Genomic DNA, 21,651 nt, shown 5'->3' with positions numbered 1-21,651 from the left:
AACCTCCTTAATTTCCATGGCCGGCCCGTTAATAAGATCATGCATCGTAATAAAGACGCATTTCGTATCCCAAAAGGGCTCGTGACCGTGTGAGCCAAAGCCCTCTCCCGAAACTCAAAGGTGCGAATCGTGTAATTTTAAAAGCGCGCTTATCTTTTTCATTTTTTTTTGTTAGAGACGACAGGTTTCTTAGCTACGTTGGTGAGTTATCAGGGTAAAAAGCAAGAAATATCGAATTGATCTAGTGATATACTCTATGTCACTATTTATGACCATTTAACTGTGATTTTACAAATAACTAAGAGAAACATTTACTCTGTCGATACATAGATATTTTTATATAGATGTTAGACCATATTTTCTCTCAATAGATACAACAATAAATAAATACATGACAACATACATGCTCTTGCATATGTATATATAGCTCTTGGATTTTTCAAATTTTTTTTATGTATTTTTGATCCGTAATTTTCCGAAGTCTATCTTTATTAAATATTTTTTTCGGTAATAAAATAATCAGTACCCGATTTTGCTCCCAATTTATTAGATCGTTTTCATCAACTGAACTCAATCTCCCTCTCTTTCTTTCTCTCTCTCTCTCTCATGTTCACATAGACGATACTTTTGCGGTCACGCGAATTCGAGAGTTGTCGAGACGAGTGATCTAATCTCGCGATCTCGTCGTGTCTCTTTTTGCAAAAACATTGAGCTTTCGGCGGAAAACAAGATTTCACTCGTGCCGCTGCCAGAGTACACATTTACCGCCTCTCTCGGAAGTGGTGGTGCGAAATTCCTCGAATGGGACGCGCCAAAAGTTAAACTACTGCGGTTGAACTGAAGCCGTGCGGACTTCCGACACCGTCGGAACATCATATCGTTGTCCGTGTCAGCGATGATATTACAGTGTTGTCCGCGGAAATGCGCGGTGAAATCGCGTTGTCGAGACAACATATGACTAACAATGAGATAAAGAAACGCGTCGGCGTGTCAATTAATTAATAAACGAAACACGTATGACGTGCGGGTCGTCATATTTTGCGCGAAGAAAAAAGGAGAGATGCAACAAAGTCTCTCTGCTGATAATAACGGCATATCGATGGTTTGGTACAAAAGTGCAAATTTCGAGTTATTAGAGCTAATGGATGCGTCTCGCGTCGAGTCGTTGCTGCAGCGACAGAATTGTGTGTATAGATGTTTACCGGTATGTTGAACATAATCCTTGTAACGGCATTGCGCTAATCTTCAATCAGAGGAACCTTTTACGTGCCTTTATTAATAACAACTACGGCGAAGAACTCGCACACACTGAACTCGCGCAGAAATTGAAACGTTGATTGAATGATGGTATATTCGGAAGAAAATCCGCCATAACACAAGGCAAAAGAAAATTACTAATTAATCCTTCCCATTTCCCCCAAACAGTTCGTATAAAACTGAATATGTATAAGACACCTCTTTTAAAAATATCGGCGTTTGTTGTTTTGTACTTTGAGTATATTGTTAAATCTCTCATCTCTCCTTTTGAATATTAGCTATTACAAGATAAATAAATATTAAATTTTTAATAGAATATGTCAAATATAAATTCTTCATAAGCAGAAAGAAATCGGTATTTGCGCTTTAAAATTTAGGCAGCGTATTAAGACCCGTACAGAAGGATTATAGTCTCCTTAGGAATCTTTTTGCGCTAAGCCATCTATATGCCTTATCTAATAAAGTGCAACTTCGATACAGTGTAATATTATATTGTATAATGAATTTCCAGTAGCGGAAATTATTTTTCAAGCACTTAAGTGATTAAGGAGCGGAGTCAAGTTTCTACCAAGGTCTTTGCCTGCGGGCGCTATCAGAAGTGACAGCGAGATTACATAAATTGCTAGCTTTTGCTTGAAAAACAAACTTCTTTTGAAAGATGCTACGTATCTCAGAACCCACTACGGCACGGCTCTTTGTTATACTGCGTCTAAAGAATAACGTTTTAAACGCCCATTTATTTGCGACTCGATAATTTGATAACTCGAATGCCTCGTGCCAGCTGATTCGGATAAACTTCCGAAAACCGCCCATGGCCTATTTACGTATTTTTCGGTAAAAATATTTTGAATGACCTCGAAATAAGTATTCTTAAATGAATTCGTGACAAAAGTTTAAAGCCATGTAATATCTGAAAAATTGTTTATTCTAAACTAAAAATTCTAAACTAATTAGCAATGTTTAGCATACATAAAATAAATTATTAATGTTCGTGTGTGAACATTGATAATTTAACATATTTTTTTCACATAGTTTTTTTTTTTTATTAATTGAACGATGAGAAAGATCTTTGTATATTTAAGTGAATGCTTGGGTGGGAATGGGGTGGAGCCTCAGTTGTTAACATAAAGCATAAAGAGAAATATAATAAAAATATTTTGCAATATTATTAATTAATACATAATTTTTATTCGCAAATCCGTATAGGTTTAACCATAATAACCGTAAATATAAGCTATGTAAAAAAAAACGAAAATATTTAATCACTACATATGACTTTATTTGAATATTTTGTCTTCATCTTTTTCATCGCTAAAAATCTATTTATTAAGATGTTTATTTTGAAATTATTTACATTTTCACCGAAGAATACGTAAATAGAACGTGAGTGGTTTTCGAAAGTTCATCCGCTGATGATTCGGATTACAGAAATTCGTGCGATGCCGCGGAGCATTCCCCATCCTCGGGAACTTCGGAGGACCTGATGTACGCTAATTAATCGTCAAAGGAACCCATTCCCGTCGAGATGCAGCGGCGATTGCAACAACGTGTGCCACGTGCGTACTCGAGCGTCAGTACACGCCCCCTTATGCGCGCGAAAGAGGAAGAGAGAGAATGAACGAAATCGACAGAGAGAGAGAGAGAGAGAGAGAGAGAGAGAGAGACGGATGGAGAAAGAAAGAGCGATCAGCTGTAGAGAGTGACGGAGAGAGAGGCCTCCAGCGCTGCGTATGCACCGAAGTTTATCTGTGCACGATAAAGCCACTATCGCCGTTTTCGTCGCTCACTGCGTCGCCGTTCGGCGAAGAATTAAAAAAAAGGAGAAAGGATGCCAACACCGCTTCACGGTAATATAGCGGCACAATGGGCAGCGTACAGCAAGTGGTCAACTATACGATACTTTGCTCACCGAGCTTGCACTTTAATCTCGAGAGTATCGTCCATCTCTCCGACATCGTGCTCGCGTTACAACACAATATTGTACGGATAAACAAGTCTCCCTTTTTTCTTCATCTTTTTTTTTTTATTTTTTGCGTCACCGACGCAAGGAGCGAAATAATATATGTTTCGTCAATTACACTGAATGATTTTACTCGTGTTTTTTTCTCCTCTCTCTCTCTCTCTTTCTTTCTCTTTCGATCCATCGGTCTATCTCCATCGGCGATGATAAATCGCAACACGCGTCTTGCCCGCTCGCGTGTTGTCTCTGTCGTTGTTTTTGCGGAAACGCCGCAACACAACGACAAGAGAAAAACGCCTGTCATTTCATGGGAACGCGGTGACATTGTGGCATTTATCGACGTTGCGAGCAGTCGCCGGCGTTTCAGAATACAAAACGCATTAAGTGCGCTTTATTGCGACGCAAATGCAAATCGAGTTCGATATTTCTAATATTCTTTTTTTTTGCTGCTATCTAGGACGCTTGCTAGCGTTACTAGAGCAGATGTCTCGCGTTAATGCTCGATGTTGAATATTTATGAGATATACGGAATCAAATGGCTCGTCTCATTACAATCCGAATGCAAATAACGAATGAACGATATATTCCAATAATTTTTTTCTATGAAATCCTCAGGACACCCGTAATGATGTCAGAACAGATATCTTACATTAGCGTCCATTATATGTTAATCAGTTACATAAACCTTGACAGGCTCGTTTTATTACAGTCTGAATGCAGACTGGACGATATCTTTAACATATTTATATTAATTATGAATAACCGAAAAAACGGCTTATGTTAGCGTAGCTTAAATATTTAAAAAGAAAGAATTTCATGAATTTACCTTATTACGACTGCAAATCGTACTATATTTCCGCGACAGTTTTTCATTAACTTGTCGCGGCATTGACAGATATCTCAATTTGTTGCCCAATATGACCTGGATATTAAAATCAAACTAATAAGAACTAACAAGAAATGTTTATATAGCAGGCACAAAACTTGATAAAGTCGATCCGACTGGTTTTATTCTAATTCGACTGATATCGTGTTATATTCAGAACACTCGTAAACCGGAATACAAGTAAAAGTCAATCTTGAGGCACGCACATTTTGTTAACACGGCAAACGGGGAATTACATAGTTTATATTATACTTCATCTTTATTGTATATTAGCATCGATACGTATACACAAGTTTCATATTTACCTCGCTTATTTATTCTTAATATCAGCAACAGGGAGAGCTAAAATTATATATCCTTGAAGAACGCGCAGATCCTTTTACTCTTTCCCTTATCGATAAATACAGGTAAAATTGAAACCTTCTCAATTTGCACTATATCAATATACGTGCGTGCGTTCTCCGACGGATGTGCCAAGTCGCGAAATTCGCGAGGACGCTTCCGCGATTCAAAAGTGTTTCGTTACCCGGAGCTTAATCTTGGCGTCGGTTTTCGTGGGATATCACACGAGATATGGATCCGCGCGATGAACCGCGCGGCGCGGCGGTTCGCACGATGCGCATCTCCGCCGATGGGATGCATCCCGTGTTTCTTGCGAAAACAACGCGGCGCGGCGATCGCGGAACCGTTATGCCGAAGCATCGTTATTCCTATATGCAGGAACCTCGTGCAAACATCATCGGGGAAAGAATCGTGCAGCCGGATAACTACGTCTTCTTAACGGTAGGCTTGCTCGCGTTCGTTAGCCAGAAGACGAGCATACGGCGAAACGCTTAACGGATCCTCGAAAAAGAGAGTCGAGCTTCGAAATACGCGCATTCTCCGGCGCGATTCCTCTACTCGCGACTGTCGGTGCAACTGTTACCTCGGTGCATTCCCGTTATTATGTCGTGTTATCGGAATCGCGGTGTCGAGCGACGATCGTGACGGAAGGCATTCCTTCGCGAAAGAATTCTGCATAACTAATACCGCCAACACGGTATTAACATTAATTAAGATAACGGTAATTAATGAGGAGGTTAAAGATCACTTACGCTAACGAGCAATAACTGATTTATTCGTATATCGATCCCAGATAAGCGTCAGTCTAGATAATAGCGACAGTGATGTAAACTCAACAGCATGATAATTTCGTGACGAAAGATTAGAATGTATTAATGGCTATCATAAAATCGTTAAGAAATGATGATAACGCTGCTGACGGATGGTACTGGAGTTTTATTCTCGATTAACTGTATTTTAATTGTGTGGCGGTATCTTTCAAATGATAAATCCACGAATAAGTCAACACGTTTCGTTTGTGTATCATTTTTACAATCATAAAGCGACAAAACTCCAATAAAATTGTAATAAAAATCATAAAGCCTCATGTTTATTAATGGCCAAAAAGATATATATTTCTTGAAGGCAGACCAGAGATATTTATTTCGCAATATAGTCGTCGATTTTGAGAAATTTATTAAAACAAAAAAAATTCAATCTTTTTCGAGACGAGTCTCAATGATGGAATCCTGCCGGGATGAAGTCAATTTCGGTATAAAGAGACCGTGCGATACGCAATCGATGCGGCGTTCCGCGTAAGAACCATGATAACCAGATTCCCATGCTACGGCTTATTTTTGCGATCGCGCGCTGGCGGCGTATGCAGATTGCAGATGCGTCTATTACGCAAATTATAACAGTACCCTGCGAACGATGGAGACCGTTCATCGACGATGTTAATGCACCACAAGGCGTAACAGACCTCCGGACAACGCGATTGAAGGAACCGGTCGATCGTGTAAAGAAACGACGGGCGATTAGAAGCGGGATGTTCTTGTGACGAAGTCTGCGTTTGCAGGGAAATTAAAGAGGGTGGGCGTCAGCTTGTAGATGACGCCACGAGTTCCAAGGTCAGTCATTTGCAAGTTGCTATTCTCAAAATAGCGTCAGCTGCACCAGCTGACACTAATAGGCGACTGTCGATTAATATTAGTACAGCACAATATTGATCGATACATGTACATACGTATGCCGGTAATTATTAGGTTATTAATGTAAATATATAATCGTATATTTTATACCTACTGATATAAAAATATAAAATAGTGATGTATGCTTTTAAAGCACTCGAAAGCAAGTCTCGATTTTTTTTTGTCGAATCGAATTCCATTATAAGAAAGGTGTATGGCATTAATGTTAATTATTCAAGCAAATTTTGTTAAAAGCTACGATGTAAAGGGGATCGATTGCTATATTATTGAGTACGTTAGCAGCTAAAACGAAAGCAATCATTCACCACAGGACAATGGAAACGTGGAAATCGCGAAGTGACAAAACGTCGATGAATCACAATTCTAATTTCGAACGTGCTGGTAATTCACGAAGAAGCTATAATAAGACTATAGCACGCTGTCATCATATACTAATTGTAAGATTGATTGTATCCCACCGAAGATGAAGGGAAAATGAAAGAGAAGTTGGGGAGATGCACCAGAACGAGGATGCTGTTGGTATCGCGAAGGAGCAAAGCATTTTCTCGGCGAAAGGTGCTCTTATACGATCCGTAAATACAATAGAAAGCACTGGGGAATCTAGGATACCGGAGGAGGGTCCCGTTCGCGGCGGTGTTCCTCGCATTTGCGCCGAAGCCTGAATACCTACGAGCTCAGTATCCCTCTTTCCATTCTCTCTTTCGCCCGCATTCCCCCCTGCCGCGATCCCTGAAATTATGACAAAAATCTCCGACATCCGGCTCTTCAAGCGGAAAACCATTAAAATGGTCAGATGATCGATTCAGCTGTTGTACGCATACGTCGATGACGTCAGAGAAAATCTATTCGAAATCTCTATATAAGAAAGATTCATACTGTGCTTCTATTTATATACCATTTATATACCATTAAAATTTATATACCATTTTGAAAAAGTACCTGAAGAGCGATGTAGGGGAACGTCAGCTAAATATTATAATTAATACAATTTGAATACAATTAGCGGGATAGTCAAACCTTTATCCTATTCGTGTAGTGTATTCTGATAAATACGGATAAACAGAAAATGTCAGGAATGCAAGTAAATTTGTATTTTGTAAATTACATGTGCATTATATAAAAAACCGCTCATACGTAGCTTACGTCGATAGCAATTCAAGAGCCTCGGAAAATTATTATATTAATTGATACAATAAATGGCAACTTGACATTCTTATTTTTATTTGATCTTTTCTTAGAAGAGTCAAGAGTCAAATAATCACTGTAATTCACACACATCGTAATTCATATCTTTATAACAACATAGTATCACTGTATGATGATGTGAAGCTAGTTTCCTACATGGTGTTCACATTTCCAATGATTATTTCTTCGCGTCCCTATTATTATTATTATTATTATCGAGAGAAAGTATACGAGAGATTATACGCCATCGGGCATCGTTCGACTGGCTCGTAACGTTTTCCGTTCCTATGTAAGGACAATTTACAAAAGAGCTATTTGAAAACCGAAGTCGCGTCTTAATTCCAAGCGATGCATCACGCGACACACGCACTCTCCCTCCACAGCAATTACGCTTTTACGATGCCTACGCGGGTAGTTGGGGGCTCTCTTCAAAACCATCCTTTTCCCCCTTTTACGAGCGCTCATTCGCATTCCCGTTTTCCCCGATGCTTGGACAAACGCCGCGGTCGCGGCTCTAATCGACGAATTATCGCGACGAGCTCGTACCTCAATAATGCAACGCGTCGTCTGGCGTCGTTCGTTACTCGGCACGAATTAACATTCTGACAATCCTCCGTCAGCGTGTTGATCGACGTCGCCGCTGTTTTCCTCGGCAGGCGGGGATTACCGCGGCGAAATGTAAAATGTAAAGTGCGTATTTTTCTCGCTGCAAAATTAATTTTCAGAGTACACTTCGATTAGTTCTTTTTCTCCTTTCTTCCGTTTCTCCTTCTTCATTTTTTCGGAACACGCGCGTTTCAAAACGCTGTAGAAAATTACACGAATGACAAGCTAAATGTGAAATGACTACATTTCTTTTTTTTTTTAATGCGAATATTGGGAAGAAACAAATTTTGCGTTGACTTTCTCCCGATTGTTTCTTTCTTCTCGTTTCGACGAGTACTTCTACGAGACAGAAGCAAAAAGAAACATATTCTTTGTAGGTGATACTTTGTTATTTCAAACATTGGATTACGAGAAATTACATTTTTCTACATAATTAATTCTTAAAGCCTTCTTTACTTCTTTTACCGGTTGAACACATCTTTGTTAATTTAAGTACTTTTCTTTTCAGTATTTTTTTTTTACTACAACGTGTTTTTAAGTTGTATTTACAAACTGTTAAGACGACATGGGCTTCAATGCGGCGTACGTTGCGCAATGGAACGGAATATGGCAAGGTGAATGCGTTTAAAAGTTCACTCCGTTAACGAAGTTACCAAGGATAAACGCGGTTACGCGAAATACCGGATTTGCGGAATCAAGTTCCGAGTGTAATCGGGCTTAATCGGTTTTCGTTATCGGTTACACTGGTCGTAAATGTTTCAAGCGACGAAATTACAGCGATGACGATTACGACGATAGACGGCTGTCGATATTACGCCCGGTATCCGCGCGCATCACATCGCTCCCGATATATTTATGCTAATCGATACGGCGAGAAATGGACTTAAGTGTCGTTCATGTCGAGGGTTAGTTACATCGCAACGTCGCAGCGCGGAATTGTATTGCATTGCGTCTGCATTTTACCGATACCGTCCATATCGGATATTAACTGTCTCTGCGCATGCGAGTATTGTTTTTTTGAAACATTTTTATATTAAATATTTTTTTATTTTTTTCTAACAATTGAATTAGATGTTTGCTAAAATTTTATTCCGTCGTTCTCCACAAGAGAAAATTAATAAATGAAATGTTTTGGTTCGGTAAATATACTTATCAAAGAAATATTCAGGTCATCACAGAACTTTTCCTTTATAATCAAGGGTCCTGATTAATTGATTACTTCGACGCGACGCGACTGTATTACCAAAGTTTCAAGCTTCAATAAAATCTCGCAGAGTTCCAGATAAAACAATTTCTATATTTATAAGAGGAATGGGGTACATAAATAATATTTAATAAGACGGAGACCCGAGATTTAAAAGAAAAACGTTCTTTGATGTTTTTGAAATTATATATATATATATATATATATATATATATATCTTGTTTAAATAGCATTGATTTCACTTTATTACTTGCACAGCGAGTTTATAAATCTGGAATACGCGTCAATGTGTACAGTAGCAATCTAGCAATCACATATCGTATCGATTTTTATATTAACAATATACTTAAAAAGAAATTGACAATCTTCAAACTTCGTCCTTCCTATTTTTCTCTCGAACCCACAGGCGGATTACTATTGAAACTGCACCACAATATGGGCGTTTGCCTCCCACCAAATGTGATCAGTTTCATTGTTCGCTTCTTCTCTGAAATCTTTTTTTTATGTTACCTTGACGAAATTACGACCGCGCGTGTTAACCTTGAGATCCGAACAAAAATCGTCCTCGATATCTTTGACCTGAGAAGAGAGCTGTGAATCATCAACGAAAATCGAAAGATCCACTTTATATCGGCGCGAATCTCAGCATTTCGAAGAGAAAGAAGCTTCTCCGAGACCGCTAAAGGCCACCACAGAAAAGCAATCGGTTTTTTGAATGGATAGTTTTGAACCATTCGAGCTTGAATCGTTTCTACTTCGAACCGGTCGACCGCGCAATTCCTACGAATCTGCGCCCGACTGCTAGTTTTGACGCATCGACGCGAATAAAGGATTTATTTTCGTCCTTCCCGTGAAAGTTCGCCGCGCCGAACCGAGGAAAAAGGAGCTATCGAAAATTCTCTTAGAAAACGCGGCAGTGAAAGCTCCTCGGCGCGTTATTTGCCAAGGTTTCTCGCCGCCGGGTAGTTTCTCCGGTTCGTATTATTATAGCAAATGCGAATCTCCCCATGCAAAAAAGTGGAGTGGAGAGAACACAGCGCGTGCGGCGTATATAGCGCGATCGACAAGTTGCCGCGCGGATAGAAATCGATTTAACTGTAATTGCCGGGCGTCGTTATCCGGCGCGCTGCGCCGTTATCCTCGTAATCGATGTACATACATACGTTGACACGGCAGAAAGGATCCATCCGGTTATCTCGCCCCGATAAAATCGTCTAAATCTCTTACACCTCTTTCCCGAATTTAGAAACCTATATATACTTAATCCGGTAATAAAGTGAAAATACGTAGCACGACTATTAAGGTGAGATTTCTTGAACTCGAACTAATCTAAGAGCTGAAATCGTGACATGACATTTTTAAAATATTTTAGATTAGATTTCTATTGGAATATACCAATAAAATTGGTATAATTAAATACCATTTTAAAACTGTTTTTATTACAAAGACATAGCAGTGGGGAAAATAACGCTACGTTTATGGTACTTAGGGTTTGTCATATACGCTTCAATAACGTCAGACTCATCAGCAAAGGAATTATTTATTACGTGAGCAAGCAAGAACTCTGAGTTTCTGCATATACAAGTAATAAAATGAAACGTAACATTTCAGAAATGTATGAGACAGATTATTTTCATACGGGTGATAAATAAAGAGTGGTAATGATAATCGATGGAAATGAAAATTAAAAGGACTCGAACGTTCTTGAAATCGCCAATCTTTATGTCAATTCTCTGATATAATTCCGTTAAGTTTGTGCTGCGGTTGCTGTGGGAACGTATAAACGAAACGCGACCTTCCCCATATCTCATCGAAAATTGATTCCGAAAATCCTAGCGGTTTCAGGTCCCCCGTTAATACCCCATACTGACGGGACTAATGCAAATATTTCCTACGAGCATCGGCTATCATTTCTATCATCGCTCAACTCAAAATGAACACATTTGTTCGGCCCCAATCGTGCTCGTCGATCTAATATACCGCTGACCGTTATCACTGTTCGAACATGCGACGAGTTGCTCGTCATATCGCACGTCAATCTTGGTTTGCGTGCTAATCGATGTGATTATGACACTCCAGAACGTGTGTAATAAAACGTGCGTTTTTGTTATTTGTGTTTCAGGTGAGGCGAATCGCTGGCTAAAGGAGGAAATCGTTCTCGAGAACTTAGTTTATGCGCGGGTATTACGGAGGGAGGAACGAGCCGTCCCTCAAGTCTAATCCTGAGCCAGGGGTTCGAATACTTACTTAGTAAGTAATAAAAATGAGCAATCGTCCGTCAAGATCTCTAAGAAGATATATGAGACTACTCTACGTAAAAAAAATCTCCTAAGTAAAATAAAGATAAAATTAAGAAAAAGCGGAAGAGCTTTGTTTGAAATTTCGTGTTGAATAATTAAAAGCCTAAAAGTTCTTCTTGAGTTATTTAGAAATTACATAAACCGTGGGGACCAAATTTGTACTTTTAAACTTTTGCTTAAAACATTTTGCATTCCATGAACTAATCTAAACTAAATAAAAGTTGCAATATACGCTTTCCATACATTAGTCGAGCAAAAAAAATTTTTTTGTAGGGTTCAGCGTTCTCCGTAGAGTATCAGTAACGGTACGAAAAGCGATATGCTCTTGAAGCGTAAACATTCTATCAGAATGAAGAATAAAGAAAGAACGATAGCGCGATAAACATTCACGCATGGTTATCCTATCCGATACGCGATGGGGCTTCTTTCCTTCCTTCGGTGACGGTAAACTTCCTGCCAGCCCGATACCGGTGTGACAATGACCGGTTGGGCTATATCTGCAGCGAACGCATGTCCCACTGCAAGCTCACATTCGCGCGAATTCATGTAAAAAACGTTTAGATCCACTGTTCATATTACATGCTTCGATATAATTTCCTTTTTATTCTAGCGTATAATAACGATTTCGTCGAAATAAATTTCGTTTCATGAAACAAATTTTTATCAAAACGCAAACATATTTGAACATGAAGAAATTCTCCCTTTCCTTATATGTTTCTTTTATATATACCAGATAAAAAACCAGATATCTAAGGAGCGATAATGATAAATTTTGTCGTGAAGCCCTTAAAAAGTTGTACATTCTAAAACCGATGACTAGTCTCTTTTTACGCCTCTTGAAATTTCGTGAAAACCGATAAGGTGTCCTTGCGCCGACTCCCTTGACACGAGTTCTTCGACGTTGCAGACATTGGCGGGACGCAAGAGGAAGAGAGGGTGGGCGACGAGAGTACGGTGAACCGGAAGCGTACGCGACGGTGGCCGGCTCGGTCGAGGAGGAGTTCGCGGCGGCGCCTGGGCCGCGCATGCTTCAACAACGAGGCTGTATAGCAACAGCAACGACACCCGCATCCGCTACGACGGCCAGCTCAGCATCATCTTCTTCATCTTCATCGTCCAACATGTTCCCACAACAGTACTGCCTGAGATGGAAGTACCATCACAGCAACCTGCAGACCATGTTCTCGCAGTTGCTCGAGCGGCAGGCCTACTGCGACGTCACGCTCGCCTGCGAAGGCAAAACGTTGCGAGCACACAAGGTAAACAGACCAGAGATCATCGCGATAATGACGCGCCGTCAATGAGGCGCTTTCTCATATCCCATGTGCATTGCTTGAAAACTCACGGCGCGGCGGTCGTCACGACTCGAAATTATTCACGTTTTTGAATTTGTTACGCTTGAAAACCAGGAAAATAAAGAGAGATAATATATATGGAAAAAATTATAGATTTTTGTCTTTTCTGAATAGTCTCTGTCATTAATAATCTTCATCAACTTCAGAATTGATAATAAATTTTTTTTGTAATTAAAAAAATCTGAACACATTGAAGCTACACCGCACTTTTCAGATATGCGTTTCTTGCAAGAAAATAAAGATTAGCTTGCATAATCTCTTTGAATAATCTAATCGTCTCTTGGTCTATTAAGATTAACTCGTAACACGGATATCTTGATATCGTACGCGTGCTCGATTGCTGTATGTAAACATGAATAGATGCATTAATACGCTGATTAGTAATTCGCCGTGACGATAAGCATCAATCGGAAACATGTAGCACAGAACCGCGTTTGATATGAAAGTCGACGATATAAGAAGTCCTATCGCGAAATAGAGAAATTAGTCGCGAGTGATTCAGGATACGCGGAAACTCGATTTCCGGAATTTTGCTGTAACGTGAAATTGGATTTATGACTGAAACTCGATAAGTGGAATTTCACAATTCGATTTACGGGAAATATATAATAAAATTGCCATTTTCCTCGATATTTCATCTCGAATCCGGCTCGAAACGAGCTCAGGTCCCTCGCTGTATTGTGAGAGTTATCTTGTCAATTTTCAATTAAAATAATCGAGTCGATATAAGCTCCGCGGCAGCTACGGTACTTGCGTGTATACGCGACCGAAACGAACTTGGTCGTCGCTAATTAGAGCTCCGTCCTTGTGACTTCGTCTCTTGTCAAAACACGGTTATCGTGAAATGCCTAATACAGTTTTCGGTAACCCGAGGGAAAGACTAAATTGTAACTACGCGCTGCCAACACCGCGCCGTCTCGAAATCCTGTTTTTACTCGGAATTCCATTTCGAGCGCATCGCGAAATGACGGTTTCATCATATACGTACACACACACACATACACGCGCGCGAGCGTACAAGGTGACTCAGGTAGTCGGCCGTTATTTTCCCTCGGAGAAGAGCACTTCTCGAAATTACCGAAACTATTTCGAAAATGCTGCCCGGCCAAATGTATCGTGGTATATCGAGCTTCGCCTCAAAAAGACTACAATTTTGAAAAGTGCCATTCTCCCCAAATTAACTGAATGTTCCCCCGAACATCTCCCTTCTAAATCGCGTCTAGGATGTCTTTGATGCAGATGATATCCCAGCTCCCCAGTATATGATTCTTTTCATCCGCAATATTCTTGGGCTATCATGGAGGGAAATTTAAAAAAGAGACAATTGAAGTTATTATCTTTGACCAACGTAATCGTCGAACTACAATTTGTTTCAATAGTAGTAATATGAACCGAGTCAATAACCCTATACGTCCCTAAGTCCAACAATAGGACCCTAACAATGCGTCATCACTGTTCTATAGTATGTTTGTGTTTTGCATGTGTGTATTGTATGCTCGATGTATTTCCTCGTTTATTTAATAAAATCAATAAACAGGCTCAAGTCGCGTGTTAGCTACTATTAGAGCTTATCGGAGATTAGCTCTTTTCCAATTTTTAGGCCAATATTCGTAACCCAAAAATACAGTCTCGAGATACGATCGTATAGGTCATTGGCTTAATAGATTCTTAAGATCACTTAAGATCACTATTTTATCTTAAATATAAAATTTGGCTGTAAATAAACGCTCTTAAAGCATAAAGATATCGATGTCAGACTCTGTCTGTCGCAACCACTTCTCCGAAATCATTTACTCCTAGATTACATTTTGCAATAAGAATAACTCCGTGTTGCATAACTATGCTCAATTGTTTCCAATAGAACGATTTGTGCTTCACATTCATCTGATATATCAATCAGATACGCCCACTATTGCAACCAGTCATTCGAATTACGGCTAGGAAACCTCGATAACTTGCTTACATCGATGAGAATCACGGTGTCCAAACCCTCCCGTAAACCAGAAATCTCGCCGGCGCGTTATCTCGCCGTCGCTAATTATAGATGCGCAATCAGATCGCTCGGGTGGTGAGATCATCAAAAGTTGGTTTGACACGTGACGCGGAGTATCCGCGCGTATATGTATGTATGTGTATGGGTCAAACGAGAAAACCGTGGGGGAACCGTGGTAAGGGTAGTACCGCCACGATCACCATTACTCCATCCCTCTCTTCTTCCTGTCCGACCCGATGGAGACGACCCGACTCCTGATAATTGGATTCTATTCCCAGCCAAAAAACCCGGACGATCTGTAGCAGACGACGAATGCAATCCCGTCCGCGGACCCGGTCTCTTGCTCTTTTTTCGCGTACACGTGTCTCTCGTTCGCTCCCCTATCTTTCTCCCCTTCCTGCTGGCTCCGTACCTGTCTCTCCCTCCTCTATCTCCCTCTCTCTCTCTTCCCAGCCCCTTTCGCGTTTTTCTGCGTGCTCCGTGGTTCTTTTCCCATAGCGCGCCGTGCAGAATTTCCTCGATTCGTCTTATTGTACGTCGCGACGAGAAAAAGAGAGAGAGAGGGAGGAAGGGAGAGAGAAGTACGTCGAAGATACGAAGGACAAGGACCGAGAAATAGAAGTAGAGGGGGTAAAAGGAGATGCAGGAGTTGGAGGAGGAAGGATGAGAGAGAGAGAGGAGACGGACGGACGGACGAGCTTCGCCGCCTGCCTCGTAGAAACATAAAACTTAACAAACGATCAATTTTCTGTTCTTTGTTTCTTACCGGGGTGGAACTACGGCATTTCGCCACTCTCTTTCCTCCCCGTTCTCTTCGCCCGTCGGCCTCCCTTCCTCCCTCTTTATTACCCCCTTCCTCTGCCGCTCCCGCGTGCGCTTCCACCCTGTTTCTTCCCCTCGTCGGTTCCCTCTTCCTCGTTCCCTGCTGTCGCCCCCTGCTCTCCTCCTTCTCCTCCTTCACCTCCTTCACCTCCTTTACCTCCTTTACCTCCTTCTCCGCCGTCTCCTCCTGCTCTGTTTCATTCCTCGCGTCTCCCTCTTTTTCTCTCTCCGGCGGCGGCTTGTGCGTCGAAACGAGCCGCGCAGAGGAGAGGCACTCTATCAAAGTAGAGTACGTTCGGCTTGGTTTATTTTTTACTTTGGGAGGGGTCCAAATTGTAAAATCAATACTTCCTCCTAAATTTAGAATGCCGCCGACGCCGACGCCGCCGCCGTCGCCGTCGCCGCCGATCCTGCCGGCACAACGCGCGCGGGCTTTTTCATTTCTTTCTCCCGTAAACGCGCGTCGCGGCGGCTCACCTAACTCCCGGTGCTCGTTTGCCGGCGTCTCGTCCCCCTTTTCCGCCGCCGGCAAAAGCTGACCAGCTGGCCGGCTCCCGCCGTGCCTCCGGCGATGCCGCGGCCGCCGGCACAGTCTCACGGCAGGCGATAACATCGTTTTAATTAAAGTATTAATATTTAGAGTAATATGAGATAGCTCGTTTAAACTTAGATATATATATACATAAGTATTTTAGTCAGTTAAATACATTTTTGGCTATCTAGAATTTAAATACCTTTTTTGTAGCGAAATATTCGTAGCTACGTGGCTCGGAATATTGAGAATAAAATACTCTCTTCCATATTTCCCTTTGAAATTGGTAGACACGTAAGAAGAAAAGGAAGAGTGCCTTTATACTTCGTACATTTTTGAATATGCGAAAATTGCGAAGACATGCAAATCACAGGAGAATTATTCGGAGACTCAGAAATTGCTTCTATATAAAACAGAATATATATGAAAGAAAAAAATTTCTTTAGTCGCGCGCGAAATTAACTTGATATGACTACCTGAGAACTGAAGTATATGGGATGCTAACGTATATCGCATAGCTCTCGAGATGCCGGGGCGACGGCGACGAAAACGAAAGGGACTGTCGAGTCGAGACGACAGAAGTTCAACACGGCAAGCGTCGAAGGGAAAGGGAAAAGGAAAGGGAAAGGGAAAGGAAAAGGGAAAGGGAAAGAGGAATGAACGGGCGGGAGGCTTTGTGGACAGCTGTTTCCTCGTCTAGCACCACCTGCACCCAGTTCGCTTGTGCGTGCGAGACACATTTCATGAAAAGAAAGAGATGGTCACAGGAAAAGCTCGACCCTCGATGACGTGGCTTTTTCGAGGTCTTTTCCCCTCTATCTCTACGACTTATGAACTATCTAGGTCGATAACCTCATTTAACTAACTTTGGTCCAACGATTGCTTTACTCTTTCCGCGGTAAACAACTGCGCGCGTGGCGGTAGAGAAAGAGAATTCCGTCGAACCACCTAACTGAGAATTCAGAGAACCGTCTGTTGCGCATCGACAGTTTTAATTAACTAACTGAACTAACAGTTTTACTCCTGGATCAATTTTAGTTGTAACTTGAGAAGAAGAAAAGATGTAGTTAATTTTTCAGTGTCATACACACATGCAATGCGATTATTTATATATTATATTAAATTATAAATTATATTCTTTTGCATACCACAATTACAAATATTTCGATATTATTACTTGCACATATTTGTCTCTTTATTACCTATCTTGTTAAAATTAGTTATTAACAATCTCGTCCAGTTGTTTCCTGTTACTCGCGGCTCGAGCTATAATGAGCGGGGGAAAAAAGATTTAGTGCACCCATTATCGATGTGCGACCGGTTTTTACTTGTTAACAAGTACGCGGTGAGACGAATAAACCCGACGTGGTTGTAGCTAGCTCGAAGAAAAAGATTCGCATTAGGAGAACGATATATACACGGCTGAAACCATGGCCGCTATATCGCAGACGCAGAGCCTTATTTCGAGTGGCACGAAAAAAGGCTCCGCCGTGAAACTTTCGTAATATCGAGCGATCCGGAACTTTCGAAAGAAGATTCGTCCGTCCGCGCGTCGACTCCTTTCGATACGATTACAAAACCCGCGGCAAAAACTCCCATGTATCTCTCCGCGAGAGAGATATATACTTTGTACGCCGATGGTTATCGCCCTGTACTTGCCTGTATTCCCGCCGGACCGAGCTCTCGGGGAAAATTTCTATCCCGCATGATTGCCTGGCGAGGAGAGAGAAAAAGAGAAAGGGAAAGGGGGAGGGATGGGAACGGAGCGAGAGATGAAACTTTTGAGATGCTTTAAACGACGTTCTGAATGCGAAAAAGAGGAAAGGCACGCGGCGCGGGAACAAGAAAATCCTATATTCGCTCGCGCGGATGACTCTCTCGCGTGTCTTCTCTTGATTCCCTCGCGCTGATACCGCGTATACTGCAAGTATCTGCGCTGATGTGCGCGAAACACGGCAGGAACGAGATGCATTCGGCGAGAATAATTAATTTTGCTGCCCCCGACCCGGGGATTTAGGATCTCTCCTCGGCACGAAAGAATAAATGAATCTTCCGACGCAGGGCCGTAGCGATTGGGAAATTCGTTTCTGTTTCATTTATCAGGTATTTCACCGACGCAGCAATATCATATTTGATAAAAGTACTCGACAATAACATTCTTACATTTTACCGTAACATCAGCTCAAACTAAACAATTGATAAAGAATATTCGATAGTGATAAGAATATAAATTCCGTTTATTATACTTGTGGAAAGTAATTTTTCTTTCAAATTAAATTATCGGTTGTTAAGTATAATGCGAAATAAAGTATTAACGCAATCTCGCTTTAGTCAGAGCTATGCTTTGAACAATATAAACTTTTATTATTAAATTTAAGTACGTAGATAAAAATATTATATATGGTTATGTATAATTATCTTGATGATTAAATTTAATTTTCTTTGCATGAAATTGCATTAATTTTCAATTATTACTAATACTTGACCAACGAAAGATCCTGTTAAGCCAAAGACCTACATGCAGCTAGGTTATAATACGGTTTAATAAAAAGTCATTAAATATAAGACACTATCTTCTCTATAGGCAGCACAATTCTCTAAAATAACTGTTCGATTAAAAAGCGACGCGTACATTTTATCGCGTCATTATTATTATTATTAATTACAGTTGCGAAATGCAATGTCATCGAAAGAGAATATCACCCGAGCGCGTTCCTTTCTAAGTCGAGAATCTCGAGAGCGTAAAAATACCAGTTATCATTTGGACTATGCAACACATCGCTTTTTCCGATGACTACGTCTCGTTAATCGCTCATGTTCCCTACCCGTGGTTGTAAGCGCGATAATGCTTTCCGGGAATCTTTTTTTTAGCGCAAACGACCAAAACTAGGACTGACTGAATTACTCGACGTCTGAGAGAGATGGAGAAAGATAGAAAGAGAGAGAGACAAACGGACTTTTCTATTGGACTTTAACGAATTTGTCTTTAAACGCGCGCGCCATAACTAATTAATCAAATCAGCACCTATAATGAATAATTATTGGACTCGCGATTAGCAATGAGTGTCCTAAAATTGCATTTAAATTTTCTCTTTAAACCTATTTTTAAGTAACCGCTCCTGTAGATTTCACGACGTTCGAATCCATTTTCTATTAAAAGTAACCGTTTAACCAGACATGTTTTTCCAGTTTCTTTTCCATTAGAAGTAGTTATAAGTGGAACCGGTTATTTCTGCGTTATAATGAGGAGTCTTTTTTTTTTAAGCGCATAAATGCAGAAAGAAAAGAGTAAGAGATTTTTATCGTTACTATTAAATATATTTGGAATAAACGCGGTTATTCTTCGCTTTAAAGCGTTACAAAAATTGGAGAACTTTATAACCATCCTTCGTGTATAAATACGCGATGTTTAATTTTAAATAATGCGAAAATGTACGATATGTAATTTCCACAGTGTAAACTTTTATTTGCCTGCTGCTAACCACAGGTTTATTACAATTTAATTGCTCTCCTTTTGATACGCAAATTGAAGCGCGAAACAAACGTTCGCGAGAAAGAACTAATTTATTATGATAGCATTGTGGGGAACAGTTTTCGACCCGATCATACCATCGCGACAGACACGGAAATTAATTCCGGCTTATAAATATTACGTCGCGATGTCAAAGACCTCGAAATATTCTAGATTGAATTGATTACCATCCGCGAAAAACCAACAACTCATATTTTACCAAAACTGAGATATACATTCACACATGAGTATATCTCCGTTATATTAAGTCTAAATTAAAATCATTTTACGTTTTAAAAGGACGAAAGTTTGTTTATCCGTCGCTATCAAAGTATATTTACAGATACCACGAAATCATACACTCAATAACATACATCAGGATATAATACAGAGTATAAATTATATGTACAAGACACTTTCTGTTATGCGCGTTTCAAGCACTTTTCTACATCAATTACAAAATTAATATAACGTTATATATTTATAAAATTATATTATTTAAGAAAAAAATCTTGAGCTGCGCAGAAATATAAAATGTGAAAAGTATCTTAAACATAATGATACGTTCGAAGCATATAAATGTATTAATATCTTCAAAGTGAGCTCCACAAAGCATGAGCTTTTTTTATTCGTCCGCTAGCTAGCCGATTGACGTCACGAAGCAGCATATATACCTAAAACGATGATCGTGTCTCGACGTAGGGCGGAGTTCGAGCCCGATGACAAGCGATATTTCGGGCATTCGCGGCGGGGGGATTATATGGCAGTATTAACCGGAATATGTGTGTTAATGTTAGTTAGGTACGCTATCGACCAAGTTGCCGCGCGGCGTGAAAAGAGAACGAGAAAAAACGACAGTGGGATTCCACGCGTTCTCGACCGTAACGATATCCACGTCTCGTTCTCAAGATGCACACCGGGTATTACCCCGGTGCGTTGCGGGTAATTATGTGCCGGCGTACAGAGGGGCTGCCAGGTGCTATAAGGTCGTTAAACCCGGACATCCTGCGTTCTAAAAACGCGACAGGCCTCTCTCTAATTGCACAAGTAATAATACGATTTGACGTTCCCGCTCTCGCAACGCGGTCTCGAATTTGAAGTCGGTTGCTTGGGAATCGACCCTTGCAAGATGCACGTGTCGCCGCAGATCGAAGGCGCTCTCTCTCTCTCTCTCTCTCTTTGCGGAGTCGAAATGATTTTTCTCGATGAAGCTTCCTTCCTTTTCTCTTTGCAGCTTCTTGTAATAATTAATCCTTGAATTACAATTCTGTCAAAGTAAGGTCCGCTTGAAATGAATCGGAGAATAAATGTTCTTACGTAATTCCTTGGAGCAATTTTCAAGAATCCTTTCGTAGACGTTATGAGGGATTAGGATATCCTCGAAAGACACATGCGCGAGATGGGTAATGACGAGGAAAAGACGAGATCCTCCAACGTTACTTGTTCGAATTTTTGTCCCAAAACTGAACGAGCGGCGCCGCGCCGTGAAGCTCTCGCACGTGCGCTAATAGGATTTTACGAGCGACGTGTGGCGAAGGAGAGATCGTTTCGCGAAATTAACACTCGTCGGAGCGAGTGAACTCGTAAAAAAGTATAATCGATATTTTCGTACGGGCATGAGTACTTTTCCCCGACGGTCTCTCTCCGCCTCTCCCCCTTCTCTCGTCTACACGTATATACATACATTCGTCGTTTCTCACTCCCTCGCTGACTCACTCCTCATTCACCGACATTCATTTCACCTCTTTATCTCCCTCGTCTCGTCTATTCGACTATTTTACTCTACCCGCTGATGAAGCGGATATATCCCTTCCCCTCTCACCCTACCTTTTAAGGGCTGCCACGTGAATTCGTCATACTATTCGCCCCCATGCACACGTATAAAAATGCGAACAACTCTCCTGCCCTCACTCTGCACGTGGCTGTGCGTTGACAGTGTGCAGCGTAAGAGATTAATTTGTTTTACTCGTATCTCATATGCACGCTAATATTTATCGGGGCTTAATA

The 21,651-nt window shown here is 40.8% G+C and overlaps 1 protein-coding gene across 11 annotated transcripts in view; it reads left to right on the top strand.

The window, feature by feature from the left end:
• The window catches only part of LOC139808545 (uncharacterized), a 105,109-nt gene that overhangs the window by 66,726 nt on the left and 16,732 nt on the right, over window positions 1-21,651 (top strand). For 7 of the 11 annotated variants that reach the window (XM_071770644.1, XM_071770645.1, XM_071770651.1 and 4 more), the window contains 3 exons: window positions 2,686-2,813; window positions 11,254-11,381; window positions 12,339-12,690. In XM_071770644.1, coding sequence (XP_071626745.1) covers window positions 12,457-12,690 — 234 coding nt within the window. In that variant the 5' untranslated portion in view covers window positions 2,686-2,813; window positions 11,254-11,381; window positions 12,339-12,456. The remainder of the gene's footprint in view (window positions 1-2,685; window positions 2,814-11,253; window positions 11,382-12,338; window positions 12,691-21,651) is intronic. The other 4 variants (XM_071770642.1, XM_071770641.1, XM_071770643.1 and 1 more) reach the window with 1 other exon arrangement.

The sequence above is a fragment of the Temnothorax longispinosus genome, chromosome 2, assembly GCF_030848805.1.
Source record: "Temnothorax longispinosus isolate EJ_2023e chromosome 2, Tlon_JGU_v1, whole genome shotgun sequence".
Lineage (NCBI taxonomy): Eukaryota > Metazoa > Arthropoda > Insecta > Hymenoptera > Formicidae > Temnothorax > Temnothorax longispinosus.
This window is presented reverse-complemented; position numbering and strand designations above follow the sequence as displayed.